Here is a 17,714-nt window from a genome sequence, read left to right as displayed (position 1 = left end):
CCTCCATCGTATTTGATGCTCTTCAGTTTGGACTGGACCACCAGGAAGTGGATGTACATCTCAGTCAGGGTCCTGGGCAGCTCTCCTCCCTCTCTGGTCTTCAGCACATCCTCCAGAACTGTAGCAGTGATCCAGCAGAAGACCGGGATGTGGCACATGATGTGGAGGCTTCGGGATGTCTTGATGTGGTAGATGATTGTGCTGGCCTGCTCCTGGTCTCTGGATCTCTTCCTGAAGTACTCCTCCTTCTGAGGGTCAGTGAACCCTCTGACCTCTGTCACCATGTCAACACACTCAGGAGGGATCTGATTGGCTGCTGCAGGTCTTGTGGTGATCCAGAGGCGAGCAGAGGGGAGCAGTTTCCCCCTGATGAGGTTTGTCAGCAGCACATCCACTGAGGTGGACTCTGTAGCCTCAGTCAGGATCTGATTGTTGGTGAAGTCCAGAGGAAGTCGACATTCATCCAGACCGTCAAAGATGAACACAACCTGGAACTCTTCAAACCTGCAGAGTCCTGCTTCTCTGGTCTGAGTAAAGAAGTGATGAACAAGTTCCACCAAGCTGAACTTTCTCTCTCTCAGCACATTCAGCTCTCTGAAAGTGAAGGGGAATGTGAACTGGATGTCCTGGTGGTCTTTGTCTTCAGCCCAGTCCAGAGTGAACTTCTGTGTTAAGACTGTTTTCCCGATGCCAGCCACTCCCTTTGTCAGCACTGCTCTGATTGGTTGATCTCTTCCAGGTGGGCCTTTAAAGAGGTCTTCTTGTCTGATGGTGGTCTCTGGTCTGTGTGGTGTCCTGGATGCTGCTTCAATCTGTCTGACCTCATGTTCATCATTGACCTCTCCAGTCCCTCCCTCTGTGATGTAGAGCTCTGTGTAGATCTGGTTCAGAAGGGTTGGGTTTCCTGCTTTAGCGATCCCCTCAAACACACGCTGGAACTTCTCCTTCAGGTGAGACTTCAGTTTACGTCTGCACTCTGGAACAGTTCCTGAAAGAACAAAAGATAAATGTGATGAATGATCTGAAGCTACAATCAGTCTGATGAATTTACACTTTCAGACATCAGGATGGATTTGATTTTCCTCCTCTCTGAAATCTCTTCATCAGCTGTGAACACTTTCTCACAGCTCATAGATGTGATACAAATGTGTGCATCATATTAACAGCAGAGTTTGAAATGTAAACCTCTCCCATGTTGTCTCCATTTCCTCTCTCCATCATGTTCAATGTGTTCAAATCCTCTTACTGCTCTGCAGACGGTCAGCCAGCTCCTCCTGCTTCATTCTCCTCAGGAAGTGCAGAGTGATCTCCAGAAAGGCCTTTCTGCTCCTCCTCTGCTCTTCATCCTCATCCTCCCTCTGACTCGCTAAGCATTCTGGGTAATCTGGACTCAGAGCTCTCTGGATCTCCTCCAGCTCGGTCTTTACAAAACTGATGATGTTCTCCTGGAGCAGCTGGAGCAGAACAAAATAGAACATCAGATCATCTGTGACAGACAGAGAGCCTGCTGGTCTGCATAGTCCAGCATGGAGACTGGATCACAATGCTGCTCATGACTTAGTCTGTGGATGGTCCTGTTGTTTAGACCTCAAACTGGACTCACTTTGTGAACTCTGCTGTCAAAGTCTGAGTCTGTGTGAGAGCATCATGACCTCTGACCTCTGACTGTGTGCAGCTCAGAAATGTAAGGCTTCATTCAATCAGTAAAACACTGAGGGTCTGATCTACTAAAATCCCAAATAACGAGCGCTATAGTGTGTGCAAATAACAATTTTGCACGTTTTATTTCTAGGTGTGTTGTGGGTGATCTACTATGACTGCGTGCGCAAATGATAACAAGTGCATAAGTGGTGCGGACCGCCCATAAATGAGGATTTTGCGCGTGCTACCGCCTGCTACGAGGCAGCTGGTCAGTGCTGTGTCTGGGCTGACAATGGCTGTCAATGCACTGGCAACAGTCGGGATGTCATTCATGGCAGTAATCCTTCAACTGAGCCGCCGGCGAATGAAGAGGGAGGGGAGAGCACAGTAGATGAACGTTCATTACGCACGGGTGGACACTGGGAGAAGCCGACACTACCTGCGATGGTGCGCTGGAATGATCCAGATACAAGAAAATGCAGTGAAGGAGTTTCTCCATAGGAGATATGGCATGGCTCCTTTTTGTGACTGGCTCCAAATCAGCTATTAATTAGGTCATCCAGCAGCTCAAAGATGGTGTTGCTGGATATACGATATGTCTCTACTATTTTTATTCCTAACTGTTTAAATATGTCAACACTGGCACGGAGGATTCTTTCTCTCCGTCGTCTGTCATTGCACCTATGCGTCCTCACGCCAGAGTGACCTCAGCCATTTGTGCGTAACGCTGTGCCAGTTTGCACCTGCCTTTCAAACGTGCTAAATATAGACGCAAAAACACCGCCCGCTATCTGTTTCAGGTTTGATAAATCACACTGCATGTGCTAAATGATTACATTTGCATCTCCTCCTCCAAGTATTTTGTGTGTTCTGATAATCTGCATGTATTCTGCATATTCATGAAGGCAAACATGCTAAATGGATTGCGAGTGCTATTCTGCTCAATTGACAGACACGGTCCTCGGTGCTCCCGGTTAGTACATCTGCTTTGCGTGCGCTATCAAGATTGCACATGTTTTTATACACGCAAACCTTTAGTAGATCGGGCCCTGAGTGTGAAGAGAATTCAGGCAGAGATGATGTTTGCAGTGTAATCAGGAAACAGAAACATCCAAACAGAATGAGTGTGTGCTCTGATTCTCAGGAGGAGCTGTGTTTGTACATTTACTCACCATCAATATGGAGTCCAGCTGTGTTTGATGCTGCTGGGCAGACTGACCAATGGGAGCCTCTGATCTCTGAACTCTGTGGAACAAATATAACATCATGTAGTGTATATAATATAATGACACACAGTGTTGATGTGATAGATTCTATGTAGTGGATCCTGGCAGAAACACTGCTGGACCCTCCTACAAACACAAGACACACATGAAGATACTACATGCTGAGTACAGTTCTTTCTGCCTCCAATCCTGTTTACTGTGTTGATCCTGATAGAAACACAGCCAGTGACAAATGTTCACCTTCACAGAGAAAACACCAACAACAGTTACAAATGTTACACACACACAACAACAGGAAGTTCACTTTGAGAGGCTTACCTTTCATCAGCACTCATCTCTACTGATTTGAAATCAATCAGTCGACCCATAGACCAGTCACTCTTTAAGGACACACAGCTGGGTCCAGGTCCAGGAGAGTCTGGTCTCTGATGTTGGACTCTGACAGAATCACAAACACTGATGAACAAACATGAACTCTGAAAATCTTCCAGGTTTGAGTGCTGCTGAAATTTACTACAAACTTTTCTAATGTTTGATTCTGATAAAAACGCTTTGATCGATTATTACTTTGGACCATCAGACTGACGGCCATCTTTGAAGTCCACAAATAGACCCTTTGACCGGTCACTCTTTAAGGACACACATCTGGGAGCAGGTCCAGGTCCAGCAGAGTCTGGTCCATGCTGCTGCTCTGGGCTTCAACACAGACACACACACACAGACACACACGCACGCACGCACGCATACACACACACACACACACACACACACACACACACACACACACACACACACACACACACACACAAACGCACGCACGCACGCACACAGACACACACACACACACACACACACACACACACACACACACACACACACACAGTGATGTGAGTGCTGAGCTCTGACATGGAGCAGAGTTATGGACAGGTACAGATCCTCCTCTCACCTCTGAGCTTCATGTTCCCCACACAGAGTGCTTTTAGAGGGAGGGGCTCCCTCCTCTCCGTCCTCACACTGATTCATAGCAGAGCCTCCACCTTCACACAAACACAACAACATGTTCATCATTACAACAAGCTTTACACCACAGGACACACATTAGTTCTCATTGCTCTCAGTAACATGACACAGATATTCAGGACTGACATAAACCTTGTTGGAGCCCCAACCAGGACCTGATGAGCCCAAACACAGCCCCCACCCTCTCCCATAAACACACTATGGAGACCACTTAGATGGAAGCACAGGTCCTAGCAACCTGCTGGGCATTGCTGCCTGCCGCACTTCACCGGAGCCACATGACCAAAATTCACTATGTGTAGCATTAGTATTACTATAAGTTTCACTACTACAATAATTATTTTTGATATAGATTTTTTATTTATCGCTTTTATTTCAATTAATTTTGTATAATAATAATAATTATTATTATTTCTGTAATTCTGCTTTGCGCTCACTTCTGACGCCCTCCCCATCACCCTCTGTTCACCTTTAAAATGAAAATAAAGAAAAATTCAATAATAATAATAACAATTGTAAAGATAATAAACTTTGAGAAATACAAAAGCCCCCTCCCATCAGGTCTGGGGGTTGTCCTAGAGGGATGAGAATCTGTGGGGAGGTGTCCCAATCAGCCAGCAAACTCTGCAGGGTCTGGGGGCGACTGATATTGGGTTACGACTGCTTCATCATATTATTATTACTGTCATTGATAGAATCATCATCATCATCATCATCATCATCATCATCATCATCATCATCATCATCGGCGGACACTCGGGGTCGAGTATGTCTGTCCTCCTTCTTGGTCCTTGTGGGTCTTCAGGTGGGCGAAGAGGCCGAACAACAGTGTCAGACCTGTTTGATCAATACTCTCTGTAAATATACACGTAAATACACAATGCAACAATTCTCCAAGCAGAATTCCATATTTCTATTTTTTGTATTATTTAACTTCTATTTTAATAATGTAAAAACTACCTCTGCTACTCACCACTGCACTTTATCATATTATTCTAGCCTGTACATATTAGTCACGCCTATTTGTTGTTTCTTTGTATTTAGAGCTAATGTTATTTTTATCATATTTTTATTTTATTTTTTATTGTAGGTCTTATTCTTATGCCTTGTACAAAGAGAGCACAGTTTACTAAAGTCAAATTCATGGTGTGTTCAAGCATACTTGGCGAATAAAGCTGATTCTGATTCTGATTATTCCAGTCAGTTGTTAGTTCCTGCTGGTCTCTGTGTGTCTGGTTTGGTCTCTAAGTGTTCACCTGCAGTCGTGTATTTCAAATTGTTTTCTATATTGTATACTGTATTGTCATGTCTCTTAGCCGTCTTGTATTGTTCTGCAACACTTCAATAAAAAATGAAATGTTGTTTTTTTAATGAAAATGATCAATTTTCAAATGCTGATAAAAAATGAAACAAGTTAGAATTAAATGAAAACTGAAGCTCTGTCCTCTCTTTTGATGTGTTCATTGTTTCTATATTCAGAGAACTAAACATTTGAGGGAGCTTCAACATGTACCAAACATGTTGATGAAAATGCTGGCAGGGAAAGAGTTAATAAGTCAAAGCACCTGAGCCAAGTGGATCCAGGCTGTCAGACCAGTTCACACACTCCCTGTATTTCTCACTGATGGTGAGACTCAGATTACAATCAAACTGCTGCTGACTCTACTCCACAAACACACTCGTCTCCTCTTTTCGCCCCCTGAGACACAAACACAAACTATAGAACAGGTCAGTGTTTGTCAAATCACTGCTCTTCAACTCACACAGAAACTCTACAACATATTTCAAACAGCCAATCAGCATCCAGAAACATTTCTCCAGTCAAACAGTGATCCAGCAGCGTGTGAGCACAGTGATCCTGATCATCAAACATGTAGAGATTTCTCTGGAAGGATTCTCACCTGTTGAAGTGAGTTCAGGTCAGCTTACAGACACTTTCCACCTTCATGTGTGGAGAGAAGAAGCTGCTGGTTTGTCCCTCGTCAGTCCTGGTGTGTGTCTGTGTGCGTTTGATCTGAGGACGCCGTCCACACCCTCATACCTTCAGAGTGACGTCACTCTAACCTGTGACAGAAACCCAGTCAGTGTCAGGTTACACACTGATCACATGAAGTAGTTCTACTATCTGACCTCTAGATGGTGCTGACTAACCTTCATATGAAACAAACAGCAGCACTGACAGATGTGATGAAGCAGCAGTGAGGATCACACTGGGTGCATCTCAAAGCTCTTCACTGCAGTTTCTTCTCTCCTCACTCCTCTCTCCTCTCTCCTATATTTTCTAATGGTTGTAACTGTTCCTCATGCTCTTTTGGTCAGTTTCAAACTCTGTAATATCAGTGTATGTATCAGTAATAATATCAACATATGTTAAATAATTTGATACATCAGTTTTTGAGACCTCTACATCATCAGTGTGATATGTTCTATGTATACAATCAGATACATGCAGTGCATGGATAATCCACCAGGTGTGAGTAATTCATGCACCAGAAGGACGTCACTTGAGACATCCAAAATGTCAGCTGTGGATCAGAGACCCACTCCAGGTTTTTCAGGGATATTTTTACCAACTTTGAAAAAGTTTGGATGAAAAAAACTTTCAAATTGTTCCTGAAACTTCAAGAGGAATAGTTACTGGATTGATGCAATGTTAAACTAATTAATATTTCATTACCTCACTTATAGTCAAACCATGTTGAAAATGTGTGTATCAAAATGAATAAAGCAGGTATATGAGGACATTTATTTGGAGATCTGTCAATCATCATTTAATTAAGTTTCATACATTATGCATTCCATAAAGCAACATACAGTCTTTATTATTTAAGAACATGTTTAAATGACATAATGAGGTATATTTAGAGGAGAAATTGAGATATTTATAACGTATATTGTATTTTTATATATGTAACCTGCTGTATCATGATGATTGATGACTGGTTGAATGTTGCCATGGCTCCCTAGTGAATAATTATCTTCTGCTCATTCATTTCCACTAAAAACTGAACAATTCAGAGAAGAAATATACAATACATTTGTTTTTTTTGTTGTGTAGCAGACACAGAATGTGTATGACGTTGTTGTGTGTGATGACCCCTCCACACCACTAGGTGTGTTTGTGTCTTTCAGGTCTGGGTCGTCAGGGGGGTGGGCTGCACCTGGGCCGGTGTGGCAGTCAGCATAAAAACTCTTCCAGTGGCTGTGGGGCTTTCTCGATGCTCGGGCACACCTCGGCTCTCATCCCTCTCATTGCGGCGCAGCGCGGCACAGTGCTCCTGTTTGTTTTTGGTTATGCACGATTATTTCTTTTTGTTATAAATTTGTTAGCACTTTTTGCATACTTCTCGTCTCCACTCCCGTTTTTTGTTGGGTCCTCTGAGCCTGGATGTAACATGTGCAATATAGAAAAAAACATTTCTAGGTTTGACATTACTTTGGGAAAATCTTGAAGGATACTCAAAGTTTAATAGGCTAAAAATGTTGTTTATATATCTTTTAGTTTGTTTAAAATATTGGAAACTTTGAGCAATACATTTACACCAACATGCCTGATGTATCACATATGATACAAATTAAAACTCATATGAAAATTGCTATTTAATCTTTTTTTATTTGTCAGAAGGTCCAATAATCAGCTTACAGACACTTTCCACCTTCATGTGTGGAGAGAAGAAGCTGCTGGTTTGTCCCTCATCAGTCCTGGTGTGTCTGTGTGCGTTTGATCTGAGGACGCCGTCCACATCCTCATCCCTTCAGAGTGACATCACTCTAACCTGTGACAGAAACCCAGTCAGTGTCAGGTTACACACTGATCACATGATGTAGTTCTACTATCTGACCTCTAGATGGTGCTGACTAACCTTCGTATGAAACAAACAGCAGCACTGACAGATGTGATGAAGCAGCAGTGAGGATCACACTGGGTGCATCTCAAAGCTCTTCACTGCAGTCTCCTCTCTCCTCTATTTTCTAATGGTTGTAACTGTTCCTCATGCTCTTTTGGTCAGTTTCAAACTTTGGAGTACTTGGAGACCTGGTTTTAAGATCACATCAGCCTGTTCTCACTGTCACCATCTACCGCCCCCCTAAACACGACAGCAACTGTTTCACTGAGTTTGATGATTTGATGTCCCTTGTTTTAACTACTTATGATCAAATCATTTGACTTGGTGATTTTAATTTCCATGTTAACAACTCCTCTGACACAAGGGCTCAGGACTTTCTGGACTCTATTGCCTCTTTGAATCTCACACAGCATGTACAATCTGCCACACACACTCATGGAAACACACTCCACTTAATCATTACAAAGGGAATCAATATTGACATTTGATCCATCTCACAAGTCCCTAAAACTATTGGTGCAAAGCGTTTCATCACTGAGCAAGCTGTTGAACATTTCTCAAATCTGGTCAGAACTTTTCCTCCATCCACATCCTGCTCACTCCATGACACTGTTAATGATTTTAATCAAACACTGAAAACTCTCTTCAGACACTGTTGCCCAGCACAAACCACAAAGAAGCAAAGCAGCCTGGAAAACTGCTGCTAAATGTCAACTGAAGAGAGACTGCAGGAGAGCAGAGAGATGCTGGAGGAAAAGCACAGTACAGGTTCATTTTGACATTTTGAAAGAGCACTGTGCCGCGCTGCGCCGCAATGCCCACACGGGATGAGAGCTGAGGTGTGCCCGAGCATCGAGAAAGCCCCACACCCAGTGGAAGAGCTTTTATGCTGACTGCCACACCGGCCCAGGTGCAGCCCACCCCCCTGACGACCCAGACCTGAAAGACACAAACACACCTAGTGGTGTGGAGGGGTCATCACACACAACAACGTCATACACATTCTGTCTGCTACACAACAAAAAAAACAAATGTATTGTATATTTCTTCTCTTAATTGTTCAGTATTTAGTGGAAATGAATGAGCAGAAGATAATTATTCACTAGGGAGCCATGGCAACATTCAACCAGTCATCAATCATCATGATACAGCAGGTTACATATATAAAAATACAATATACATAATAAATATCTCAATTTCTCCTCTAAATATACCTCATTATGTCATTTAAACATGTTCTTAAATAATAAAGACTGTATGTTGCTTTATGGAATTCATAATGTCTGAAACTTAATTAAATGATGATTGACAGATCTCCAAATAAATGTCCTCATATACCTGCTGTATTCATTTTGATACACACATTTTCAACATGGTTTGACTATAAGTGAGGTAATGGAATATTAATTAGTTTAACATTGCATCAATCCAGTAACTATTCCTCTTGAAGTTTCAGGAACAATTTGAAAGTTTTTTTCATCCAAACTTTTTCAAAGTTGGTAAAAATATCCCTGAAAAACCTGGAGTGGGTCTCTGATCCACAGCTGACATTTTGGATGTCTCAAGTGACGTCCTTCTGGTGCATGAATTACTCACACCTGGTGGATTATCCATGCACTGCATGTATCTGATTGTATACATAGAACATATCACACTGATGATGTAGAGGTCTCAAAAACTGATGTATCAAATTATTTAACATATGCTGATATTATTACAGATACATACACTGATATTACAGAGTTTGAAACTGACCAAAAGAGCATGAGGAACAGTTACAACCATTAGAAAATATAGGAGAGAGGAGAGAGGAGTGAGGACAGAGTGAGGACAAAGGAGAGAGGAGACTGCAGTGAAGAGCTCTGAGATGCACTCAGTGTGATCCTCACTGCTGCTTCATCACATCTGTCAGTGCTGCTGTTTGTTTCATTAGAAGGTTAGTTAGCACCATCTAGAGGTCAGATAGTAGAACTACATCATGTGATCAGTGTGTAACCTGACACTGACTGGGTTTCTGTCACAGGTTAGAGTGACGTCACTCTGAAGGTATGAGGATGTGGACGGCGTCCTCAGATCAGACGCACACAGACACACACCAGGACTGACGAGGGACAAACCAGCAGCTTCTTCTCTCCACACATGAAGGTGGAAAGTGTCTGTAAGCTGACCTGAACTCACTTCAACAGGTGAGAATCCTTCCAGAGAAATCTCTACATGTTTGATGATCAGGATCACTGTGCTCACACGCTGCTGGATCACTGTTTGACTGGAGGAATGTTTCTGGATGCTGATTGGCTGTTTGAAATATGTTGTAGAGTTTCTGTCTGAGTTAAAGAGCAGTGATTTGACAAAGATTGACCTGTTCTATAGTTTGTGTTTGTGGAGTAGAGTCAGCAGCAGTTTGACTTTAATATGAGTCTCACCATCAGTGAGAAATGCAGGGAGTGTGTGAACCGGTCTGACAGCCTGGATCCACTTGGCTCAGGTGCTTTGATTTATTAACTCTTTCCCTGACAGCATTTTCATCAACATGTTTGGTACACGTTGAATCTCCTTCAAATGTTTAGTTCTCTGAATATAGAAACAATGAACACATCAAAAGAGAGGACAGAGCTTCAGTTTTTATTTTATTCTAACTTGTTTCATTTTTTATCAGCATTTGAAAATTGATCATTTTAATTAAAAAAACAACATTTCATTTTTATTAAAGTGTGTGTGTGCACGTTGGCGTGTGTGTGCGCGTTGGTGTGTGTGTGCGTTGGTGTGTGTGTGTGTGTGTTTGTGTGTGTGTGTGTGTGTTGGTGTGTGTGCACATTGGTGTGTGGATTGGTGTGTGCGCGCATGTGTGTGAGCATTGGTTTGTGTGCGTTTGTGTGCGTTGGTGTGCGTGTGTGTGCGCATTGGTGTGTGTGTGCGTTGGTGTTTGTTTGTGTGCGTTTGAGTGTGTGCGTGTGTTAGTGAGTGTGTGTGTGTGTGTGTGTACGTGTGTGTGTGTGTGTGTGTGTGTGTGTGTATATATATATATTCTATCAATGACAGTAATAATATGTATTCATGTAATCATGATGATGATGCACTCATAACCCGATATCAGTCGCCCCCAGACCCTGCAGAGTTTGCTGGCTGATTGGGACACCTCCCCACAGATTCTCATCCCTCTAGGACAACCCCCAGACCTGATGGGAGGGGGCTTGTTGGAGTGGGTTGAGATTTAATCAGTTTATCATCTATACAGTCAATTATATTTGTATTTCTCAAAGTTTATTATCTTTATTAACATTGTTATTATTATTATTGAATTTCTCTCCATTTTCATTTTAAAGGTGAACAGAGGGTGATGGGGAGGGCGTCAGAAGTGAGCACAAAGCAGAATTACAGAAATAATAATAATAATTATTATTATTATACAAAATGAATTGAAATAAAAGTGATAAATAAAAAATCTATATCAAAAATAATTATTGTAGTAGTGAAACTTATAGTAATACTAATGCTACACATAGTGTATTTTGGTCATGTGGCTCTGGTGAAGTGCGGCAGGCAGCAATGCCCAGCAGGTTGCTAGGACCTGTGCTTCCATCTAAGTGGTCTCCATAGTGTGTTTATGGGAGAGGGTAGGGGCTGTGTTGGGGCCCATCAGGTCCTGTTTGGGGCTCCAACAAGGTTTGTGTCAGTCCTGAATATCTGTGTCATGTTACTGAGAGCAATGAGAACTAATGTGTGTCCTGTGGTGTAAAGCTTGTTGTAATGATGAACATGTTGTTGTGTTTGTGTGAAGGTGGAGGCTCTGCTATGAATCAGTGTGAGGACGGAGAGGAGGGAGCCCCTCCCTCTAAAAGCACTCTGTGTGGGGAACATGAAGCTCAGAGGTGAGAGGAGGATCTCTACCTGTCCATGACTCTGCTCCATGTCAAAGCTCAGCACTCACATCACTGTGTGTGTGTGTGTTTGTGTTGAAGCCCAGAGCAGCAGCATGGACCAGACTCTGCTGGACCTGGACCCAGCTGTGTGTCCTTAAAGAGTGACCGGTCTCAGGGTCGATATTTGGATTTCAAAGATGGATGTCAGTCTGCTGATAAAATGTAAGAAGGTTAAAGGTTTGTGTCCGTCGTCCTCAAACTGTCCTCAGGACGGTTCAAAAAGTCAAAGTGTCCCCCTGAAGGACATTTCTGCAACAATCCCTTTAACCATCTTTGATCTACAATACTCAGAGACACTTTTTACAAATCTTGAAGAGTTCTTTAACTTTTGTGTTTATGACTCTTTCAGTACCAAAGATAAGAGACCTGGACCTGGACCCAGCTGTGTGTCCTTAAAGAGTGACGGGTCTATGTGTCGATTCATTGAGTTCAAATCTGGAGCGATGAGTGCTGATGAAAGGTAAGCCCCTCAAAGTGAACTTCCTGTTGTTGTGTGTGAAACCTTTGTAACTGTGGTTAATGTTTTCTCTGTGAAGGTGAACATTTGTCACTGGTTGTATTTCTATCAGGATCAACACAGTAAACAGGATTGGAGGCAGAAAGAACTGTACTCAGCATGTAGTATCTTCATGTGTGTCTTGTGTTTGTAGGAGGATCCAGCAGTGTTTCTACCAGGATCCACTACATAGAATCTATAACATCAACACTGTGTGTCATTATATTATATACACTACATGATGTTATATTTGTTCCACAGAGTTCAGAGATCAGAGGCTCCCATTGGTCAGTCTGCCCAACAGCATCAAACAGAGCTGGACTCCATATTGATGGTGAGTAAATGTACAAACACAGCTCCTCCTGAGAATCAGAGCACACACTCATTCTGTTTGGATGTTTCTGTTTCCTGATTTCACTGCAAACATCCTCTCTGCCTGAATTCTCTTCACACTCAGTGTTTGACTGATTGAATGAAGCCTTACATTTCTGAGCTGCACACAGTCAGAGGTCAGAGGTCATGCTGCTCTCACACAGACTCAGACTCTGTCAGCAGAGTTCACAAAGTGAGTCCAGTTTGAGGTCTAAACAACAGAAACACTTTGCTTCATGTTAATGACAGCTGCTGCTTTCAGCTCTAATAAACACATCAGGTCTAAAGTCACTGCAGACTTCTTCTGGATGAAAGCACACCAGGAGATTTCTCCAACAGGAAGTTCATTTCAGAGAAACTTGATTTGTAGAAGACAGGACCATCCACAGACTAAGTCCTAAAGCAGCATTGTGATCCATGCTGGACTCTGCAGACCAGCAGGCTCTCTGTCTGTCACAGATGATCTGATGTTCTATTTTGTTCTGCTCCAGCTGCTCCAGGAGAACATCATCAGTTTTGTAAAGACCGAGCTGAAGGAGATCCAGAGAGCTCTGAGTCCAGATTACCCAGAATGCTTAGAGAGTCAGAGGGAGGATGAGGATGAAGAGCAGAGGAGGAGCAGAGAGGCCTTTCTGGAGATCACTCTGCACTTCCTGAGGAGAATGAAGCAGGAGGAGCTGGCTGACTGTCTGCAGAGCAGTAAGAGGATTTGAACACATTGAACATGATGGAGAGAGGAAATGGAGACAACATGGGAGAGGTTTACATTTCAAACTCTGCTGTTAATATGATGCACACATTTGTATCACATATATGAGCTGTGAGAAAGTGTTCACAGCTGATGAAGAGATTTCAGAGAGGAGGAAAATCAAATCCATCCTGATGTCTGAAAGTGTAAATTCATCAGACTGATTGTAGCTTCAGATCATTCATCACATTTCTCTTTTGTTCTTTCAGGAACTCTTGCTGCAGAGTGCAGACATAAACTGAAGTCTCACCTGAAGGAGAAGTTCCAGTGTGTGTTTGAGGGGATCGCTAAAGCAGGAAACCCAACCCTTCTGAACCAGATCTACACAGAGCTCTACATCACAGAGGGAGGGACTGGAGAGGTCAATGATGAACATGAGGTCAGACAGATTGAAGCAGCATCCAGGACACCACACAGACCAGAGACCACCATCAGACAAGAAGACCTCTTTAAAGGCTCACCTGGAAGAGATCAACCAATCAGAGCAGTGCTGACAAAGGGAGTGGCTGGCATCGGGAAAACAGTCTTAACACAGAAGTTCACTTTGGATTGGGCTGAAGACAAAGACCACCAGGACATCCAGTTCACATTCCCCTTCACTTTCAGAGAGCTGAATGTGCTGAGAGAGAGAAAGTTCAGCTTGGTGGAACTTGTTCATCACTTCTTTACTCAGACCAGAGAAGCAGGACTCTGCAGGTTTGAAGAGTTCCAGGTTGTGTTCATCTTTGACGGTCTGGATGAGTGTCGACTTCCTCTGGACTTCCACAACAATCAGGTCCTGACTGATGCTACAGAGTCCACCTCAGTGGATGTGCTGCTGACAAACCTCATCGGGGGGAACCTGCTCCCCTCTGCTCGCCTCTGGATAACCACACGACCTGCAGCAGCCAATCAGATCCCTCCTGAGTGTGTTGACATGGTGACAGAGGTCAGGGGGTTCACTGACCCTCAGAAGGAGGAGTACTTCACAAAGAGATCCAGAGACCAGGAGCAGGCCAGCAGAATCATCTCCCACATCAAGACATCCCGAAGCCTCCACATCATGTGCCACATCCCGGTCTTCTGCTGGATCACTGCTACAGTTCTGGAGGATGTGCTGAAGACCAGAGAGGTAGGGGAGCTGCCTAGGACACTGACTGAGATGTACATCCACTTCCTGGTGGTCCAGTCCAAACTGAAGAGCATCAAGTACGATGGAGGCGCTGAGACTGATCCACTCTTGAGTCCAGAGAGCAGGGAGATGATCCAGTCACTGGGAAAACTGGCTTTTGATCAGCTGCAGAAAGGAAACCTGATCTTCTATGAGTCCGACCTGACAGAGTGTGGCATCAAGATCCAGGAAGCCTCAGTGTACTCAGGAGTAGTCACACAGATCTTCAGAGAGGAGAGAGGACTGTACCAGGACCAGGTGTTCTGCTTCATCCACCTGAGCGTTCAGGAGTTTCTGGCTGCTCTTCATGTCCATCTGACCTTCACCGACTCTGGACTCAACCTGATGGAAGAAGAACAACCAACGTCCCCAATCTCTAAAATCTTTAGAGACAAACCTAAACTGAAACGTCTCCATCAGAGTGCAGTGGACCAGGCCTTACAGAGCCCAAATGGACACCTGGACTTGTTCCTGCGCTTCCTCCTGGGTCTTTCACTGCAGACCAATCAGACTCTCCTGAGAGGTCTGCTGACACAGACAGGAAGTAGCTCACAGACCAATCAGAAAACAGTCCAGTACATCAAGAAGAAGATCAATGAGGATCTGTCTGCAGAGAGAAGCATCAACCTGCTCCACTGTCTGAATGAACTGAATGACCGGTCTCTAGTGGAGGAGATCCAACAGTCCCTGAGATCAGGATGTCTCTCCACAGAAAAACTGTCTCCTGCTCAGTGGTCAGCTCTGGTCTTCATCTTACTGTCCTCAGAGAAAGATCTGGACGTGTTTGACCTGAAGACATACTCTGCTTCAGAGGAGGCTCTTCTGAGGCTGCTGCCAGTGATCAAAGCCTCCAACAAAGCTCTGTATGTGGATACATGAGAGATTAAAAACATGTTGATCATGACAGATGAAACACTGTGTCTGTGCTAATCACTAATTCTTCTTCAGGCTGAGTGGATGTAACCTGTCAGAGAGAAGCTGTGCTTCTCTGGCCTCAGTCCTCAGCTCACAGTCCTCCAGTCTGAGAGAGCTGGACCTGAGTCACAACAACCTGCAGAATTCAGGACTGGAGCTCCTATCTGCTGGACTGAAGAGTCCACATTGTAAACTGGAAACTCTCGGGTCAGTATAAAGCTGAGATTAAAATCTTACACTGTCATAGACAATAACCCAATGAGTGTAAGCGACATCAAAACACAAAGCTCCACATGACTCTTAATTTTTCTCAAATCATGAGTAAGAATAGGTCAGAAAACTGGAAACTAGCTTGTTCTGTTTAATATTTGTTTTTACATGAAAATGATCAAAACCTTTACACTTTGCTTATTGCATGATTCCTTTTCTAACCCCAGACTGTCAGGATGTCTGATCAGAGAGAGAGGCTGTGCTTCTCTGGCCTCAGCTCTGAGGTCCAACCCCTCCCACCTGAGAGAGCTGGACCTGAGCTACAATCATCCAGGAGACTCTGGAGTCCAGCTTCTGTCTGCTGGACTGGAGGATCCACTCTGCAGACTGGATACACTGAGGTATGACCAGACAACAAGAGTTCAAACACTGCAAGAGCAAAAGAAAAAATCCCATTTCACAAAAACGATCTTGTTTAGTTTCATTATTTTCTGAGGAGTGATTGGACCTGAATCAGACAAAGACCACCAGAAGACTATCAAACACAAAATAAACTACTCAGTAGAAATTCAAAGCTTGAACCGAAAAGCCAACTGGACTCAGTAGAAACTCTTGAAGACGTTTCACGTCTTCTCTGAAAGACTTCTTCACTTCTGAACAGACTGGGGGCGGAGCTAGAGAATATAAGCTTCTAACAGTGGTTGGTGTGCTAAGGTGGTCACATGGGGTCGTTATTAGAGTCGTTGACTTAGTTCTTGACAGTTGTTCAGGTCAGCTGTTAATGTTATATACAAAACAATTCCCATGTGACTGTTCATCCACTAATGTTGTGTGTGAACATAAAGAAGGCAGAGACTAGTTCACTTTAACTTTGAATATCATCTGTATTTACAGATTCTACATGAACATGTAGAATCCATACTCAGGGGTCTGGTTTCTGTTTGTCGTCTGAGTAGTCCTGATCATCAGGAGGCTTTGGTGTCTGAGGGAAAACTCATGCTCTGTCTTCATCACTCTGAAACCATAAGACAGGATGTTTAGGATGAGTCATTTTGACTCCTGACACATACAAAGAGACGACTACTTTAAAGTGACAGAACAAAGGTTCAGCAGGAATCCTCTTTACTGATTTCAAAGAGGACATGAGAAGCAGAATCTGGACTTTATGGATCCAAAGAGCAACAGCCAGCCTTTGCTTTTTGAATCTTTGACTTCTTCTTCTTCTCTTTCTCTGAGTATCTCAACACTGTCAGAAAAAGAGACAGAGTGATGGAGACAGCTGGCTCAGAGGAGTTTCAGTCTGTTTCTCTGTCACAGGGACAAACTGAGGAACACTGCTTCATGTTGAACAGCAGGTAGGACTCATGTTGGACTGAACATCACTCTGACTGTGTTTCTTCCTCCAGGGTGGACCATGGTGGAGAGCAGTGGTTAAAACCTGGACTGAAGAAGTGTAAGTGTGGAATCAGTTTGACTCATGAGGACCAAACAGCAGACTGTCAGCTAACAAAGAATAAAGCCTTCAGGTGTGTCTGATGATAAACTGCTGCTGTGTTGTGTCTTTGTCTCTCCATCAGATGTCTGTGAACTCACTCTGGACTCAAACACAGCACACAGACAGCTCAGACTGTCTGAAGACAACAGGAAGGTGACATATGTGGAAGAGGATCAGTCATATCCTGATCATCCAGACAGATTTGAATACTGGTCTCAGCTGCTGTGTAGAGATGGCCTGACTGGTCGCTGTTACTGGGAGGTCAAGTGGAGAGGAGTGGTTAATATATCAGTGAGTTACAGAGGAATCAGAAGGAAAGGAAACAGTTATGACTGTCTGTTTGGATCTAATGATCAGTCCTGGAGTCTGAGCTGCTTTGATGAAGGTTACTCTGTCCGTCACAATAAGAGAGAAACAGTCCTCCCTCTCTCCTGGTCCTCTGACTCTCACAGAGTAGCAGTGTATGTGGACTGTCCTGCTGGCACTCTGTCCTTCTACAGAGTCTCCTCCGACTCTCTGATCCACCTCCACACCTTCAGAACCTCCTTCACTGAACCTCTGTATCCTGGGTTTGGGATGTTGTATTATGGTTCCTCAGTGCGTGTGTGATCTGTGTAGAACACACACACACTTCAGCTGATCATGTGACTGTTTCTGTCACATCAGCATGAAT

At 43.6% G+C, this 17,714-nt stretch overlaps 2 protein-coding genes and 1 long non-coding RNA gene across 3 annotated transcripts in view; 1 reads left to right on the top strand and 2 right to left on the bottom strand.

The window, feature by feature from the left end:
* The window catches only part of LOC117825078 (NACHT, LRR and PYD domains-containing protein 12-like), a gene marked incomplete at its 5' end in the record, with an annotated part of 108,709 nt that overhangs the window by 21,864 nt on the left and 69,131 nt on the right, over positions 1-17,714 (bottom strand). The gene's annotated exons all lie outside the window — the stretch shown is intronic.
* On the bottom strand, positions 3,523-5,970 carry LOC117825085. Its single transcript, XR_004633779.1, has 3 exons — positions 5,789-5,970; positions 3,814-3,904; positions 3,523-3,563 (listed from the first exon to the last, which is right to left on the bottom strand). It is a non-coding gene; the product is annotated as an uncharacterized LOC117825085 (long non-coding RNA).
* LOC117825076 (protein NLRC3-like) lies at positions 9,816-17,666 on the top strand. The gene is made up of 11 exons (XM_034700709.1): positions 9,816-9,921; positions 11,514-11,604; positions 11,695-11,817; positions 12,005-12,115; positions 12,413-12,485; positions 13,015-13,222; positions 13,481-15,284; positions 15,370-15,543; positions 15,774-15,947; positions 16,953-16,999; positions 17,124-17,666. Exons 2-11 carry the CDS (start codon positions 11,528-11,530, stop codon positions 17,648-17,650), a joined length of 3,318 nt encoding a protein of 1,105 aa, XP_034556600.1. The 5' UTR covers positions 9,816-9,921; positions 11,514-11,527; the 3' UTR covers positions 17,651-17,666.

The sequence above is a fragment of the Notolabrus celidotus genome, chromosome 14 (genome assembly GCF_009762535.1).
Source record: "Notolabrus celidotus isolate fNotCel1 chromosome 14, fNotCel1.pri, whole genome shotgun sequence".
Taxonomy (NCBI): Eukaryota; Metazoa; Chordata; class Actinopteri; order Labriformes; family Labridae; genus Notolabrus; species Notolabrus celidotus.
Note: the sequence above shows the minus strand (reverse complement) of the source record. Positions and strands in the feature narration are given on the sequence as shown.